The following is a 14,699-nucleotide window of genomic DNA, read 5'->3' as shown; positions in this document are numbered from 1 at the left end:
AATAAAGATCCTATCACACATATCATTTTAAAAACTATCAAATTTACTAGATCATTTTTTTAGATTTCTTTTATTGAATCTTTTTTTTTTTTTTGGTAACATAATTTATTGAATCTAACAATATAAACAATATCACATTACTTAATGTGCGAGCTAGAAATGAGGTTAATGGGCCGGTCCTCACTTGGGCTCACAATCTATTTGTGATGTAGGTTTTGGATTTCCTACCTTGGGTAGTTCCTAGCACAGAGACCCAACAATGCAACCTCACCCTATGAATTCCTCTTCTTTCTCTCTTACTGCTCTCCTGATGCTCTCTCTTTTCTTTTGTGCCATTCAACAACCCCCTATTCCTCATTTTCATCTCTTATTTATAGCTCAAGATTAGTGGAGGGGTTATGATTACTCTAGGTTATTAGTGGACATGGAGGTCCAATTCCATTGCCTTTAAGTGGGTGTTTAGTTGGGAGTGTGAGTAGTGGCTTTGGAACTGGTTCCCACCTTAAATGGGACGTTCGGCAGCGATATTCTCCAGGGTAATACCGGGCAGCTAAGATATAGTAACCCCGAGCAATCACGTTCTTGGATAAGATGTGTTAGCCAGGCAGGTCTCTGGCTGTGAACCATGAGGTGTAAAATTCAAGATTGTATGCCCAATGGGCCTTAGGCCAAGTATAGTGTAATGGATCTCGGGCCCATAGCCTCAGCAGGCCTAGGGCCCAGCTTCGGACAAAGAGGTTGGAACCATGGGCCACACAATAGGGTTGAAGTTTATGGTCCAAGTGGGCTTGGGGACCCTTGTGTCGTACATTAGCCCCCCCTTGATTTGTTCTCGAGGGCCGGGCACAAATCAAGGACATTAAGTGACAGAAATTATCCAAGAAGTCTAACGGGTATATTCCAGACGGTTGAAAACTCATTAATGGGCCTTTAAAAGGTGCGTTGTATCTGACCACTTGGTTCAACCGTCATCATTGTCTGACGGTTCATGAACCAAGGCGACGCACTCGGCGGTTGCAATGGGGATTCGTAGAGTTTCTCGCCCCTCACTTATTACATGTTATTTATTCCTCCACTGGCTCCTATACATAGTTCCCTCTGAGTCTCTTCTTCACTTTTTACATTCTCGATTCCTCAAACTCCTTCTCCGCCGAGCATACTTCTTTCATGCGCTCATCCTTCAGCTTAGAACACCATTTCTTCCTAAGGTCCACAGTAAGTTCTCTTTGCCTTTCCTTTCATCCTCTCTTCTTCTTTCAGTTTTCCTTTAATCTTAGTTTAGGAATGGGCTATTTTTACTATAACGACCCAAGGAAAAGCGCTAGCTACATCTGCGTTATACCTTAAAAGGACTAGTCGTAATTGAGGCTCCTTGTAGTTGTTAATAAAGCTCAGTTCAACCCAGTAAATACCCGATGTGGAACTCATCACACACCCACACACATCACACAATCAATCAAATTGGGGCATCACACATATGTAACAACCCAAGGAAAAGTGCTAGCCATATCTACGCTTTACCTCAAAAGGACTAGTCGCAATTAAGGCTCCTTGTAGTTGTTAATAAAGCCCAGTTCAACCCAGTAAATACCCGATGTGGGACTCATCACACACCTACACACATCACATAATCAATCAAATTTGGGCATCATAATCTCCCCCACTTAAATCCCTAACGTCCTCGTTAAGGCCCACTTTGTGGGGTAGTGTCTTTGAGCCCACATTGGATTATCAGGCCGGCTCTGATACCATATGTAACGACCTAAGGAAAAGCGCTAACCACATCTGCGCTATACCTCAAAAGGACTAGTCGCAATTGAGGCTCCTTGTAGTTGTTAATAAAGCCCAGTTTAACCCAGTAAATACCCGATGTGGGACTCATCACACATCCACACACATCACACAATCAATCAAATTGGGGCATCACAATCTCCCCCACTTAAATCTCTAATGTCCTTATTAGGGCCCACTTTGTGGGGTAATGTCTCTGAGCCCACGTGGGATTATTGGGCCGGCTTTGATACCATATGTAACGACCCAAGGAAAAGCGCTAGCCACGTCTGCGCTATACCTCAAAAGGACTAGTCACAATTGAGGCTCCTTGCAGTTGTTAATAAAGCCCAGTTCAACCCAGTAAATACCCGATGTGGAACTCATCACACACCTACACACATCACACAATCAATCAAATTGGGGCATCACACTTACCTTCTATCTTTAGAAGCATCCTTGGCTAGCTTTAGAGCAGCCTACAATGTCCCTGGAGATGTTGATATTGCCTATTGTCACAAGGGCGATATTGACCTCCATAGGCGTTCCGGCTCAAGCACTGTCTTTTTCCCCCTTAGGCTATTCTTGAGGGTGGGGTTAGGTTCCCCGTGGACCCTCTCATTATAGGCACCCTTAGATTTTGTGGCTTGTGTCCTGACCAACTCCCCCCAATTTTTACCAAGTGATGAGTTGCGTGAGTAGGTTAAACCAAATATTTGGTCTATAGTTAAACTACCATTATATTAACTTCATGTATAGTCTATTCGGAAATATTAGGTCTGATTATTACAAAAAAACTAGGGATATATGGGTACGGCTGATATCATGCCTTCCCGATTCTAACAGAAATTCGACAAGGGAATTTGGCCGAGTGCACGGCAATTGGTTTGCCAATGAACTCCCTTGCTCATTTTCGCCGCGTGATGTTGGTCAGTACTGAGAACCTTCATTTGCTTTAAGCTTGAATCTTTTACTTAGTTGCTTGCATATAAATTAACCGATCTTTTTGTTGATTTGCTGTAGAAGGAAAAATGTTTCAACCAAATCTCCGAGTTGTACACATAAGGGACCTTAACTTCGTACTTAGGTCAAAAAATTTTGTGCACACGGACGGACAACTCCGAGCATCCCATTTGATACTCGGCGTTAACCTGGTATATTCTACCTGGCAAGCATTCAGCCAGGCGTTGTTAGTAGATATTCCCCTTCTTTCTTATATTGATGTCCGGCATGCCAATTTTCTCCCACCTTTTCTGACTGTTGGTGAAGCCTGAGACCTTAGTCGCAGATACACCACTTCAGAGGATCGTGCGCCGGTGCGAGACGAGTCGGCTGAGCGCGTATCTTAAAGCCGAAAAGTCCACGTGCCTGTTGAAGTGCCTGACGCCCTCGCCCAAGTAGCCGAGCCAGAAGCAACTAAGGATGATCAAGAATTAGTTATGATGAATAGGTGGAAAATGATTATTGACCGATTCATTCTTGGTACTCATCCCTCCGCCCAGCCTCAAGGCGAGGACCATGCTCCCCCTCCCCCTCCCCCGGGTGTCAGTCGCCCAAAAAAGAAGCAGCAAGTTGGGTACCAACCCTTTAAAGTCCCTAGCGACACCCCCACAAAGACTCCTCCCCGAGGCGAGATAATGATCCGGGAATCAGTGGGTGAACCCTGGCCATCCGCCAAAGTTAGTATGGACGTGGCATCTTTATCCCAGCTTGAGAACATTTGGCAGCCCAACTTCAAGTTTGGCGACGGGCTTCTGCCTGCGTCAGCCAGCATCAAGGCTTAGGCCCAGAGCTAAGGGGGGATGGTGGCACAAAGCTTGGTGCACGGCCTTTTACTTCCCGAGGATGTCCAATTCTTCTCAGATGGGATCGAGGACTCGTTGGCAAGGCGTTTACAATGGCATACCATAGCGGTAATTTTCTACCTTACTTTCACATTTATTTTAACGTGTGCGCATTCCTTATTCTTTCATACTAATCACTACTATAATATCAGGCCACCCAACTAACTAATATCCTCAGCAAAAGGATGAAGGAGTTCGCTGAGGATGTTGAGTGAGAGAAGGCCCTGAAGGACGTTGTTGCTGCTACAGCCAAAGATAAGGGCAAAGCTGCCAAGGCTGCTGAGAAAAAGTCCCAATCCGCGAAGAAAGCTCGGTTTGTGGTGGAGAGGAATTTGGCCAAGGTGGAGGATAAGCTAGGGGCCATAGAGCTCAAACTGGCGAAGGCAGCCAATCTAAATTTGGCCCAGGCTGATGAAATAGCTAACCTAAAGGCAACCCTCGAAGCTTGTGAGAACAAGTGGTATGATGAGGGCTTCGCGGAAGCCGAGAACTCCGTGGAGCCTATCGTCCATCAAGCCCTGTCTCATGGGTTCGAAGAGGGGTGGCTGGCAGCCTTTCAAGCTATAAGAGTGCCCGATGATTCCCCACTGAGGAATCCAGTGCAAATCCCATACCCGGCTCCACCTCCCCTCGTCCAAAGCCAAGTTGGTGCCGCAGATGAAGAAGATACCCCTAGTATGAGGGAGTTGGTCTGAGTGATTGATGATCATGCAGAGAACATTGATCTCGAGGTTACCAGCAATCTCAATGTCGCCAATGATGCACAAGGCCAGCTACCACCAACCGGGGATGCGCTAGGGCAGCAGGCCGGCGATACAACTCAACTCCCACCTACCAAACCTTCTTTTTGATACTTGTGTTTCAGTTTGCTTTTATTTATGATGCATGTTTACTTTTTCCCTTTTACTTATTTGGTTTGCCTAAGTCACTGGGTTGTGGTTTTCCTAAGTTTTATTTGCCTATGGTCACCAGGCTGCAGTGACAGAACATTAGTTTAATCTTCATTTACTTACTTCAATTGTGTTTATGAGTGTTTGTTACTGAGTTATTCTTTCGGTTATGTTCTTTGATTGTCTTTCTCTTTTTATATGTATATATACTCCAGATGACCGGGTAGTTTACTCCTGGGACCAGCCTGGAAGAGATCACCTATATCTAGAAAGAATTGGCTCTTCAACGATAATTACTAAATTTGACATACATTGACTTTTTTAGGAATATGTAGGGTAATTACCTTTCCCGTGATTTAGGTTGTATCCGAGATACTAGTTTCAGCCCCTTAAATAATTTGACATACTCCTAGTGTGCCCGGCGACTAGAATAGAGCTGGGGAGCTTATTTCTATTCTTGGAATAGCTCAATGTAACATTCCCAACCGTCCGGTGATGAAGGTTTGTTCAGGAACCGGTTTTTGCCCTTGGGTAAAATCTAAGATTAGGTTTCCACTTGCCCGGTGATTGAGATCAAACCAAGAAGCAGGTTTTTGTTCTTAGAAAGGTTCAAGGTAAGGTTTCCACCTACTCGGTGATGAAAATCAAATCGGGAACAAGTTTCTGTCCTTAGAAAAACTCAGCGTAAGGTTTCCACTTGCTCATTGATGAAAATCGAACCGGGAACAAGTTTCTGTCATTGGAAAAACTCAGCATAAGGTTTCCACCTACTTGATGATGAAAATCGAACCGGGAATAGGTTTCTATCCTTAGAAAAACTCAGCATAAGGTCTCCACCTGCTCGGTGATGAAAATCGGTTTCTGTCTTTAGAAAAACTCAGCATAAGGTTTCCACCAAATCGAACCATTAACAGGTTTTTGTCCTTAGAAAAACTCAGCATAAGGTTTCCACCTGCTCGGTGATGAAAATCGAACCGAGAACAGGTTTCTGTCCTTAGAAAATTAGGATTAGGCTTTCCTTATGTTTGTTAGATAGGACTAGCAAGTTGACAATAATAAACAGTAATAAAACCATGTGTGAGCATAGCAATATGAATAAACATCAACCTTATATTATTTAACATACATGTGCACCAACAATTCATTGATAAAATTTCTTTAGATTATGGACGTTCCATGGTCGAGGAAGCGGTCTCTCGTCTAGATCCTCTAGGTAGTATGCGCCAGCGCCTGTTATGGCAGTAACTCTATAAAACCCTTCCAGGTCGGGGCTAACTTCCCAGCGTTAGTGTCTCACATATTTCCTACTGCTTTCCGCGACACTAGGTCCCCAGCGTTGAACTCCTTTGTGTTCACATCTTGGTTGTAACGTCGAGCAAGCTTTTGATGGTATTTGGCCAGCTGTATAGTCGCAACTTCTTGGTACTCTTCCAGCAAATATAAACGCTCCACCATTAATCCGTTATTCAGAGTAGGGTTGAATACAGCAACTCGGGCACTACATAGGTTTATCTCGGCTGGTATGACAGCTTCTGCCCCGTATGACCACAAAACGTTGGGTCCTCGACCCACCTACCCTTTGCACCATCTAACATTTTCTTCAATCTATTTACAATTGCTTTATTCATGGCTTTAGCTTGGCCGTTGCTCTGAGGATATGCAGGGGTGGAGTACCTGTTCTTGATGCCAAGATCCCTGCAAAACTCACAAAAAGCTCTACTATCGAATTGCAACCCATTATCAGATATAAGAGAGTCCGGCACCCCAAATCCCGTGACTATGTTTCTCCATACAAACCTTTTAATGTCTACGTCCCGAATATTAGCTAATGCCTCTGCCTCTGCCAATTTGGTGAAGTAATCTACAGCTACCAAAACAAACCTCCGATTGCCTGTGGCTCGAGGAAACGGGTCGATAATATCTAGCCTCCATTGTGCAAAGGGCCAAGGGTTATTGACCGGGTTCAGATAACCTGCTAGCTAGTGGATCAAGGGGGTGTGCTTTTGGCACTGTTCACACTTCCGTGCATACTCGACGGCATCCTTCTGCATCTGCGGCCACCAAAATCCCTGGGTCATCACTCGGTGTGCCAGTGAACGTCCCTCTACGTGACTGCCATACACCCCATCGTGTAGTTCAGCCAAGAGTTCATTAACCTTTTCGGGGTGCAAACATAAAAGATACGGCCCCCCAAAAGATCTTCAATACAACTTGCGATCTACCAAGAACCAATATCGGGCGGCTACTCGACGTACCTTGTTAGCTTCCTTCTCATCATCCGATACTTTATCCTCGGCCAAAAAATTGATGATCGGGTCCATCCAACATGGCTCAGTCATTGAAATCACTACAACACCTATTGTGGCACCAATACTCGGTTGCTGTCATAACCCAAACCTGCTTCAAAGTTTAGAGCATGTATGTTTTATAAAATCATAAAATCAAAACTTCATGCACTTAAAAGTAATTAAGATAATAACATGCATATAAACCCATTAAGTTAATTATGAAATTAGGTTAGGGTGTTACATCCTTCCCTCCTTAAAAATTTTCGTCCTCGGAAATTGTACACATACCATCAACAAAGAGATTCGGATACTTTTGCCTCATTTCCTCCTCTGCCTCCCAGGTTGCCTCTTCTGTAGAGTGATTTCTTCACAACACCTTGACTAAAGAAATTGTCTTGGTGTGAAGAACTTGCTCCTTACGATCTAAAATCTTAATTGGGATCTCTTCATTTGACAAGTTCTCTTGGATTTGAAGTGGTTCATACTCTATCACATGTTTTGAATCAAGAATATATTTTCTAAGATTAGAGATATGAAATACATTGTGTATCTTGGATAATGCAGGAGGTAAGGCAACTCGATATGCAGCTGATCCAATCTTTTCAAGTATCTCAAATGGTTGAACAAATCTAGGACTTAGCTTATTTGTCTTCCCAAATCTCATCACTCCCTTCAATGGTGAAACTTTGACAAACATATGATCTCCCACATCGAATTCAATGTCTTGTTGTTTCTTATCAGCATGGCTTTTCTGCCTACTTTGAGTAGCCTTTAGTCGTTCTCGAATTAGCCAAATTTTATCAACTGTAATCTACACAATCTTAAGTCCCATAAACTTCCTTTCTCCAACTTCATCCCAACAAATTGGTGACCGACATCGTCATCCATATAAAGACTCAAAAGGAGCCATCCCAATGTTAGAATGATAGCTATTGTTGTAGGCAAACTCAATTAACGGTAAATGACTATCCCATCTGCCTCCTAAATCCAAAACATAAGCTCGCAACATGTCTTCAAAGGTTTGAATAGTACGTTCAGATTGTCCATCTATTTGAGGATGGTAAGCTGTGCTGAATGTCAATTTAGTACCCAAAGTTGTTTGTAAGCTCTCCCAAAAATGTGAAGTAAACTTAGGATCTCTATCAGACACAATAGATGAAGGAACCCCATGTAATCTCACAATTTCTTGTATATACAACTCAGCAAGCTTATTTAAAGGATAGTTAACCTTCACACGAAGAAAATGAGTTGACTTGGTTACGCGATCTACAATCACCCAAACCAAATCATAACCTTGAAGTGATTTTGGGAGTCCCACAACAAAATCCATAGAAATATGCTCCCACTTCCACTCGGGGATAGTAAGGGGCTGTAATAGTCCTCCAGGTCTTTGATGTTCAGCTTTTATTTGTTGACAAGTCAAGCAACGATTTACAAATTTAGCAATATCTTTCTTCATACCACTTTACCAAAAATTTCCTCTCAAGTCCCGATACATTTTGGTACTATCCGGATGTACGATATAGGGAGTACAATGAGCTTTTTCCATAATCTATCTTTTCAACTCATTATCTACTGGAACACACAATCTGGAACCGTGCATTAAAACACCATCCTTACTAATGAGAAAACCAGGTATATTGCCATTAGATGCTCTATCACAGATCTTAGCTAATTCTAGATCATTAAATTGAGAGGCCTTAATTTTCTCCAATAGGGTAGGCTTCACAATTAAAGTGGAAAAACATGTACTTGAACCCCTGATTATAAACTCAATCCCCATCCATTGTAAATCTGCCAAAATTTCTTTTTGAGTAGTTAGTATGCAAGCTAATTGTCCTAAAGACTTTCTACTCAAAGCATCTGCCACCACATTTGCTTTGCTAGGATGATATTCAATGGAGCAATCATAGTTATTTATCAACTCCAACCATCTTCTTTGCCTAAGATTCAACTCTTTTTGTGTAAACAAATATTTGAGACTCTTGTGATCTGTGTATATCATACAAGGTTCACCATACAAATGGTGTCTCCAAATTTTAAGAGCAAAGACCACTGCTGCTAATTCCAAATCATGAGTAGGATAATTTTGTTCATATGACTTTAGTTGTCTAGAGGCATAAGCTATGACCTTCCCTTGTTGCATGAGAACACATCCCAAACCTTTCTTGGAAGCACCATTATATATCACAAAACCTCCTAAACTTGAAGGTAAAGTAAGTATTGGAGCGGTAACTAGTCTCTGTTTTAACTCCTTAAAACTATGCTCGCATTTATCAATCCATTCAAACTTCACTGCTTTCCTGGTTAAATTGGTTAAAGGCTCAGAAATCTTGGAGAAAACTTCTATAAATCTTCAATAATAACCAATCATGCCCAAGAAACTACGAACCTCCGAGACGGTCTTTAGTTTTTCCTAATTCACTATAGCTTCAATCTTCTTTGGGTCAACTGAAATTCCATCCTTTGATGTCACATGTCCTAAGAAAGAAATTTGTGCTAGCCAAAATTCACACTTCTTTAATTTGGCATAAAGTTGCTTATCCCTTAAAGTCTGCAATACAATTCGCAAATACTTCTCATGATATTCCTGACTCTTAAAGTATATTAAAATGTCATTTATGAATATCACCACAAACTGATCTAAGTAAGGCTGAAACACTCTATTCATTAAATCCATAAAAGCAGCTGGTGCATTTGTCAATCCAAAAGGCATCACAAGAAACTCATAATGACCATATCGGGTTCGAAAGGCAGTTTTTAGTATATCATCCTTCTTCACTTCAATTGATGATAGCCAGAATGCAAATCAATTTTTGAGAAAACTTATGCTCCTTGTAATTGATCGAATAAATCATCTATTCAGGGAAGTGGATACTTGTTCTTCACTGTTACCTTATTCAATTCTCGGTAATCAATACAAAGTCTCAAACTTCCATCCTTCTTTTTAACAAACAGAACTGGTGCACCCTATGGGGAAACACTTGGCCTGATAAAACCCTTATCAAGCAGATCTTGTAATTGCAATTTTAACTCTCTAAGTTCAACTGGGGCCATTATATAAGGAGCCTTAGATATAGGATCAGTACCAGGCAAAAGTTCAATAGAGAATTCAATCTCTCTATCTGGAGGTAAGCCAGGTAACTCTTCTGGAAAAATGTTAGGAAATTCCTTTACAATAGGAATATCTTCTAACTTCTCATTAGTAGCTTCAGAGTTAATCATATATGCCAAAAAGCTACTACACCCCTTTTCAATCATATTACTAGCTTGAAAAGCAGAAATTATACTCAATGGTTTAACCTTTCTATCTCCCTCAAAATAAAATTCAGATTGGCCAAGTATATGAAAGATTACACGTTTCTCAAAACATTCTACAACTGCATGGTGAGTCGAAAACCAGGCCATACCCAAAATTACATCAAAGTCATGCATATTTAACAATATTAAATCTGCAACTAACTCCCTACCAACAATATTTATAACACAACTTCGATACACCTATTGAGCACACAAAATTACAGCCGAAGGAGTAGACACCCATAGTTCACAATCCAACAACTCAAGACTCATGTGTAACATATCAGCAAAAGTAGGGGATACAAAAGAGTGTGAAGAGCCAGAATCAAATAAAACATGAGCAGCTTTAGAGCAAATATTGAGAGTACTTGATACCACATCCGATGCTGCTTGTGCATCTTGTTCCGTGAGGGCGAAAACTCTTTCCTAGACCATTGGCCTCTTTTGTCCACTTCCAGCAGTGGAGTTCCCTTTGTTAGAATTATTTGGACAATCCCTAATAAAACGACCAGGTTTGCCACAACGAAAACATGTATTGTTGGTAGCACGGCATTCCCCAAAATGAGGCCTTCCACAATGGGCACATTTTTCTACAGCTCTTGGCAAGTACTTAGTGGTATTCTTCTTGGAGGAGTTAAGGGAGGATTTTCCTTTCCAGGGCTGGTTAAACTTCACTGTTTTGTCTTTATCTTGTTCCATTATTGCTTTCATTTTAGTACATTCTTGAATGTCTTTTTCTACAGCTTCAGCAAGTATAACCAAATTTTTGTAGTCCTCAACTCGAGAAGTAGTCAAACGTTGTCTGATTTTGAAATTCAACCCTTTGTGAAACTTCTTAACCCTTAAAGTTTTAGTAGAGACAAGACAAGGAGCAAAACGAGACAACTCGGTAAACTTTGCTTCATATTGAGCAACCCCCATACTCCCTTGGACAAGTTCATCGAAATTTTCAGCTTGCTTATCTGTAACACCTCAATCCAATTTTTATAATTAAACTATATGTTTAAGTGGTTAAGTATGATTAATATTTTAAGCCACTTACTTACAAAGTATTTAATGAACATATTATTTTATAATGTTATTGAATAAGAATTTGTAAAGATTATAAATAATTGAAATGATTATTTGTATTATAAAATATATTTAGCATGTACAAAACTATATTAGGTGGTTAAGTTGTGATATATATATATATATATATATGCAAAGTGATATTATTTTTGTAGAAAAGTAAGTGTGAATGCAAGGAATTATTTTGGTAGAAAAGTAAGTGTGAATGCAAAGATTTTATATATATATATATATATATATATATACATATATATATATATATATATAAGTGTGAATGCAAGAATATTGGAAAAAGTGGGTGAGATATTTGTTTTTCCCTAGCCATACACGTATCCAAGCCCCAAAAGTCTTCTTACTTTTCTGATTTTCTTGGCTGCTCCCTGAAGTCCAGCAGCTGCTTTTCTTCTTTCTCTATTTTCCCCTTTCTTTGTTCTTCTTTCTTCTTCCTTCCTTACACGGCAACATCTCTCCCTTCCTTCCTCACCAAAAATTCTAGTTTCTTTAAAGAAGAAATTAAACAATTAGCCTTAAGGTTTCATCTTCAAAGTGTGTGGGTAAGTAATTAAACCTCATCTGATTTTGTGTATTTGGATAGTATAATTGTTTGCTTACTTTCCCTCTTTGTTCTCTGCTCTGTTTTTGGAAGTTGAATTGGTGATTCTGTTTTAGTGATTTGAAGGTTTGATGATATTATGGTTTATTTAATGTTTAATAACATATTTTAGTATGTTAATTATAGGTATAAAAATACTCAAATGAAATTAAGGCCTATTGCTATTTGTTGATGATTTTGTAAGAATATGTTCTGAAGCTGTCACTGTGACAGATTCTGTGTTCATGCATGTTAAATTATGTATTAAATTTTATATAGTGAATTTGGATGCTAGGGATAATTCCTATGAAACTTAAGACACTTGTGGTTGTTATTGAATTGGTCTCACAGCATTTGGATTAATATAAAAATAATGGTTTAATTTATAAGTTGCAAGAAATTCTGTCAGGGCAGATTTGAGTATGCTGTCTTGTGGGATTTTTAGTAAATCATGGGTTTATTATTTGACTCCGAAATTTTTATAGTATATACTGGACATATAGGGGAGTAGTTCTGTAAAATTTCATGACAATTGGATGTGTTTGAGCAGCCCGTTTGTATTTTACAAATGGAGCCTATGCTGCTGGAATAGAACAGTGAATAGTAAGGGACATGTCTAACTTTGTGGATTTAATTATCAAGTTAGGGTGAATGTTTTGAGCTATAATTTAATATTCTTGTCTTTTGGTATGTCTCGATCATAGATTAATTTTGTATAACTTGTTTTGAGGCTTATTACTCCAAGGAAGGGGGTTCTAAACCATGAGACGGTTGTATGTATGAAGCTGTTTTGCCCGACGTGTTGTATGTTATCATATGAATGTATATAGTTACATAATCATGCTCAAAAGATTTTATATTTATGCATGCATTATTGCCCTGACCTTAAAGCACCTTTTGAAACAAAGTTGGCTCATTTAGAGATATGGGATTAATATAAGAATGTTGGTTTCTCTAGGATTTTGTACTTGTTGTTGATGAATGTATTTTTGTTTGTGGGAACCTCGTTGAGGTGGGATTAGGACTTCCTTGATTCTAAGAGATAGGCTTTGAGATGAATGTGAAGTTTATGATAAGGAATTATGGATAGTAATAAGTTTTGAATTATGGTTTAGGTGTTACCAGTATCCAAGTCTAAGCTCCTTCGACTTTAGGCTCTCGATTCTTCTGCTCTCAGGTAAGGGATAAGTTATATGAGCATTTGGTAAGTCATGAGGTTATTTTAAAGTATATTATGCATTAAAATGTTTTTGGATTAGAGATATGACATGTAATCATTATTCTGACAAAGTTATGTTCGTGAGCTTTCGAAAAACTTATGTATATGATTTAAGCATATTGAAACTATTATTGATTCCACGAACATGATGTTTAATGAAAAGAATGGAAATGTTATTATTATGAAATGTTATGCAAAATAAGAAGTTTCAGTATGATGTAAAAGTATGAAATGTTTTCGGGTTATGTCCTCTGATAATTTGAACTCAGCCAGTAGGGGTTAATTATTGGCTTTCCATGGGAAAATGTTATCTGTTTGGCCATTTAAAGTAGAGGAAATGGGGCTGCCCGTAACTCTAGGCCATTTAAAGTAGAGGAAATGGGGTTGCCCGTAACTCTAATTTGATTAAGGCCTTCTCCCCAATGTGTACGGACGGCGGGGAGGAACAAAACCTGGAGGGGATGTGCCATCAGGCCTTCCAAAGGGGACAATATCATACACACGGGGGCACCCAAATGTGATGAGGCCTTCTCTGTACAGCTTATCAGACATGGACTAACCAATATGTTATGAACAGCTATGTTATGTTATAAATCATGAGAGAATTCTTTTGTTTAAATGCATTATGAAAAGTTAAAAGCTCTCATGAAAATAAGAAGTTTCTGATGAAAAGAAAGCTGTTCATTAAAGATAAAAGTTTATGAAGTTCTGTTGTGCTATAAAGATAAAGTTTCTAATGAAAGTACAAGTTTATGTTTAACGTTATCAGATATCTGTTTTTTTTATGAAACGTTAAGTTTTATGATCATGAAAGTTATAGTATCCTATGAGAAGAAGTTTATAAAGAAAAGTTTTCTTATCAGTCAAGATGTTTCTAGTTTAATACAAAGTTGCCGATTATCTGATTTAAGTTAAAACAATTATTTTTTTATGAGAATATATACATGGTGACTCTGTAGGAAATGAAAGAAGTTTAATCCGAAAGGTTTTGGTAATATTATTCTGATAAGAAAAGGGAGAACAATTATTTTCCTATGAAAAGCGTATAAGTTATTATTCTGAATAGTATAAAATACTATGCATGGAAAGCTGTTCTCCTATTTGATTATGCATAGAATGAAATGATTTGATTTACATGCATCCTTATTGAATTCTCATATTTCTTACCTTTACTGAGCTGTGTAGCTCACCCCTTCCACTCTTTCAGTTAGCAGGTTTTATTTTGGAGCAGAGGGAGCCTTAGTCGAGTTTTGAAAGGAGCTGGTTTTAGTTTGATATGTATAAATCCTAAATTGGCATTCTGACGTTTAGCTTTATAGTTATTGTGTATTTTAGGATCAAATGAAAGTTGTGTATACCTTAAAGTATCAAGCTATGTATTATGTAAAAGTGTGGAAATTAAATGATTGGTGGATTATGTTATTCCTTGGAGTACAATGTAGATGCTCTGAATGTCAAGTCAAAGGTTATATAATTTAAGTAAAGAAACAAGGATTGAAAAGAAAAGGAAAGCTTTCGGTAAAAGTTTTGTAAAAGTTAAGTGGTTCTTGTTAATATCAGGTTTAGGCTTGATATTAGCATGCCGGTCATGATCACAAATCTGAGTATCGGGTTTGGGGCGTGACATTATCTCTGAAGCATTCTGTAAAATATTGCTCATAAAATTTCTTCACAAATTCTGCCTTACTAATCTGGGTATTATCACCTCTTCCTTCTAAGAGAAGT

The 14,699-nt window shown here is 39.1% G+C and overlaps 1 protein-coding gene and 1 long non-coding RNA gene across 3 annotated transcripts; one reads left to right on the top strand and one right to left on the bottom strand.

Moving 5' to 3' along the window:
• Positions 1 to 10,518: 10,518 nt before the first annotated feature.
• LOC126708239 (uncharacterized) lies at positions 10,519 to 11,013 on the bottom strand. The gene has a single exon (XM_050408041.1). It carries the CDS (start codon positions 11,011 to 11,013, stop codon positions 10,519 to 10,521), a length of 495 nt encoding a protein of 164 aa, XP_050263998.1.
• A 454-nt stretch (positions 11,014 to 11,467) lies between these two features.
• LOC126709590 (uncharacterized) lies at positions 11,468 to 14,396 on the top strand. Of its 2 annotated transcripts, none has more exons than XR_007649434.1 (3): positions 11,468 to 11,717; positions 12,871 to 12,959; positions 14,182 to 14,396. It is a non-coding gene; the product is annotated as an uncharacterized LOC126709590 (long non-coding RNA). The 2 variants fall into 2 exon arrangements; XR_007649433.1 differs by having other exon boundaries at positions 11,470 to 11,717; positions 12,871 to 12,932.
• Positions 14,397 to 14,699: the final 303 nt, after the last annotated feature.

Source organism: Quercus robur, chromosome 12 (assembly GCF_932294415.1).
Source record: "Quercus robur chromosome 12, dhQueRobu3.1, whole genome shotgun sequence".
Lineage (NCBI taxonomy): Eukaryota > Viridiplantae > Streptophyta > Magnoliopsida > Fagales > Fagaceae > Quercus > Quercus robur.
Note: the sequence above shows the minus strand (reverse complement) of the source record. Positions and strands in the feature narration are given on the sequence as shown.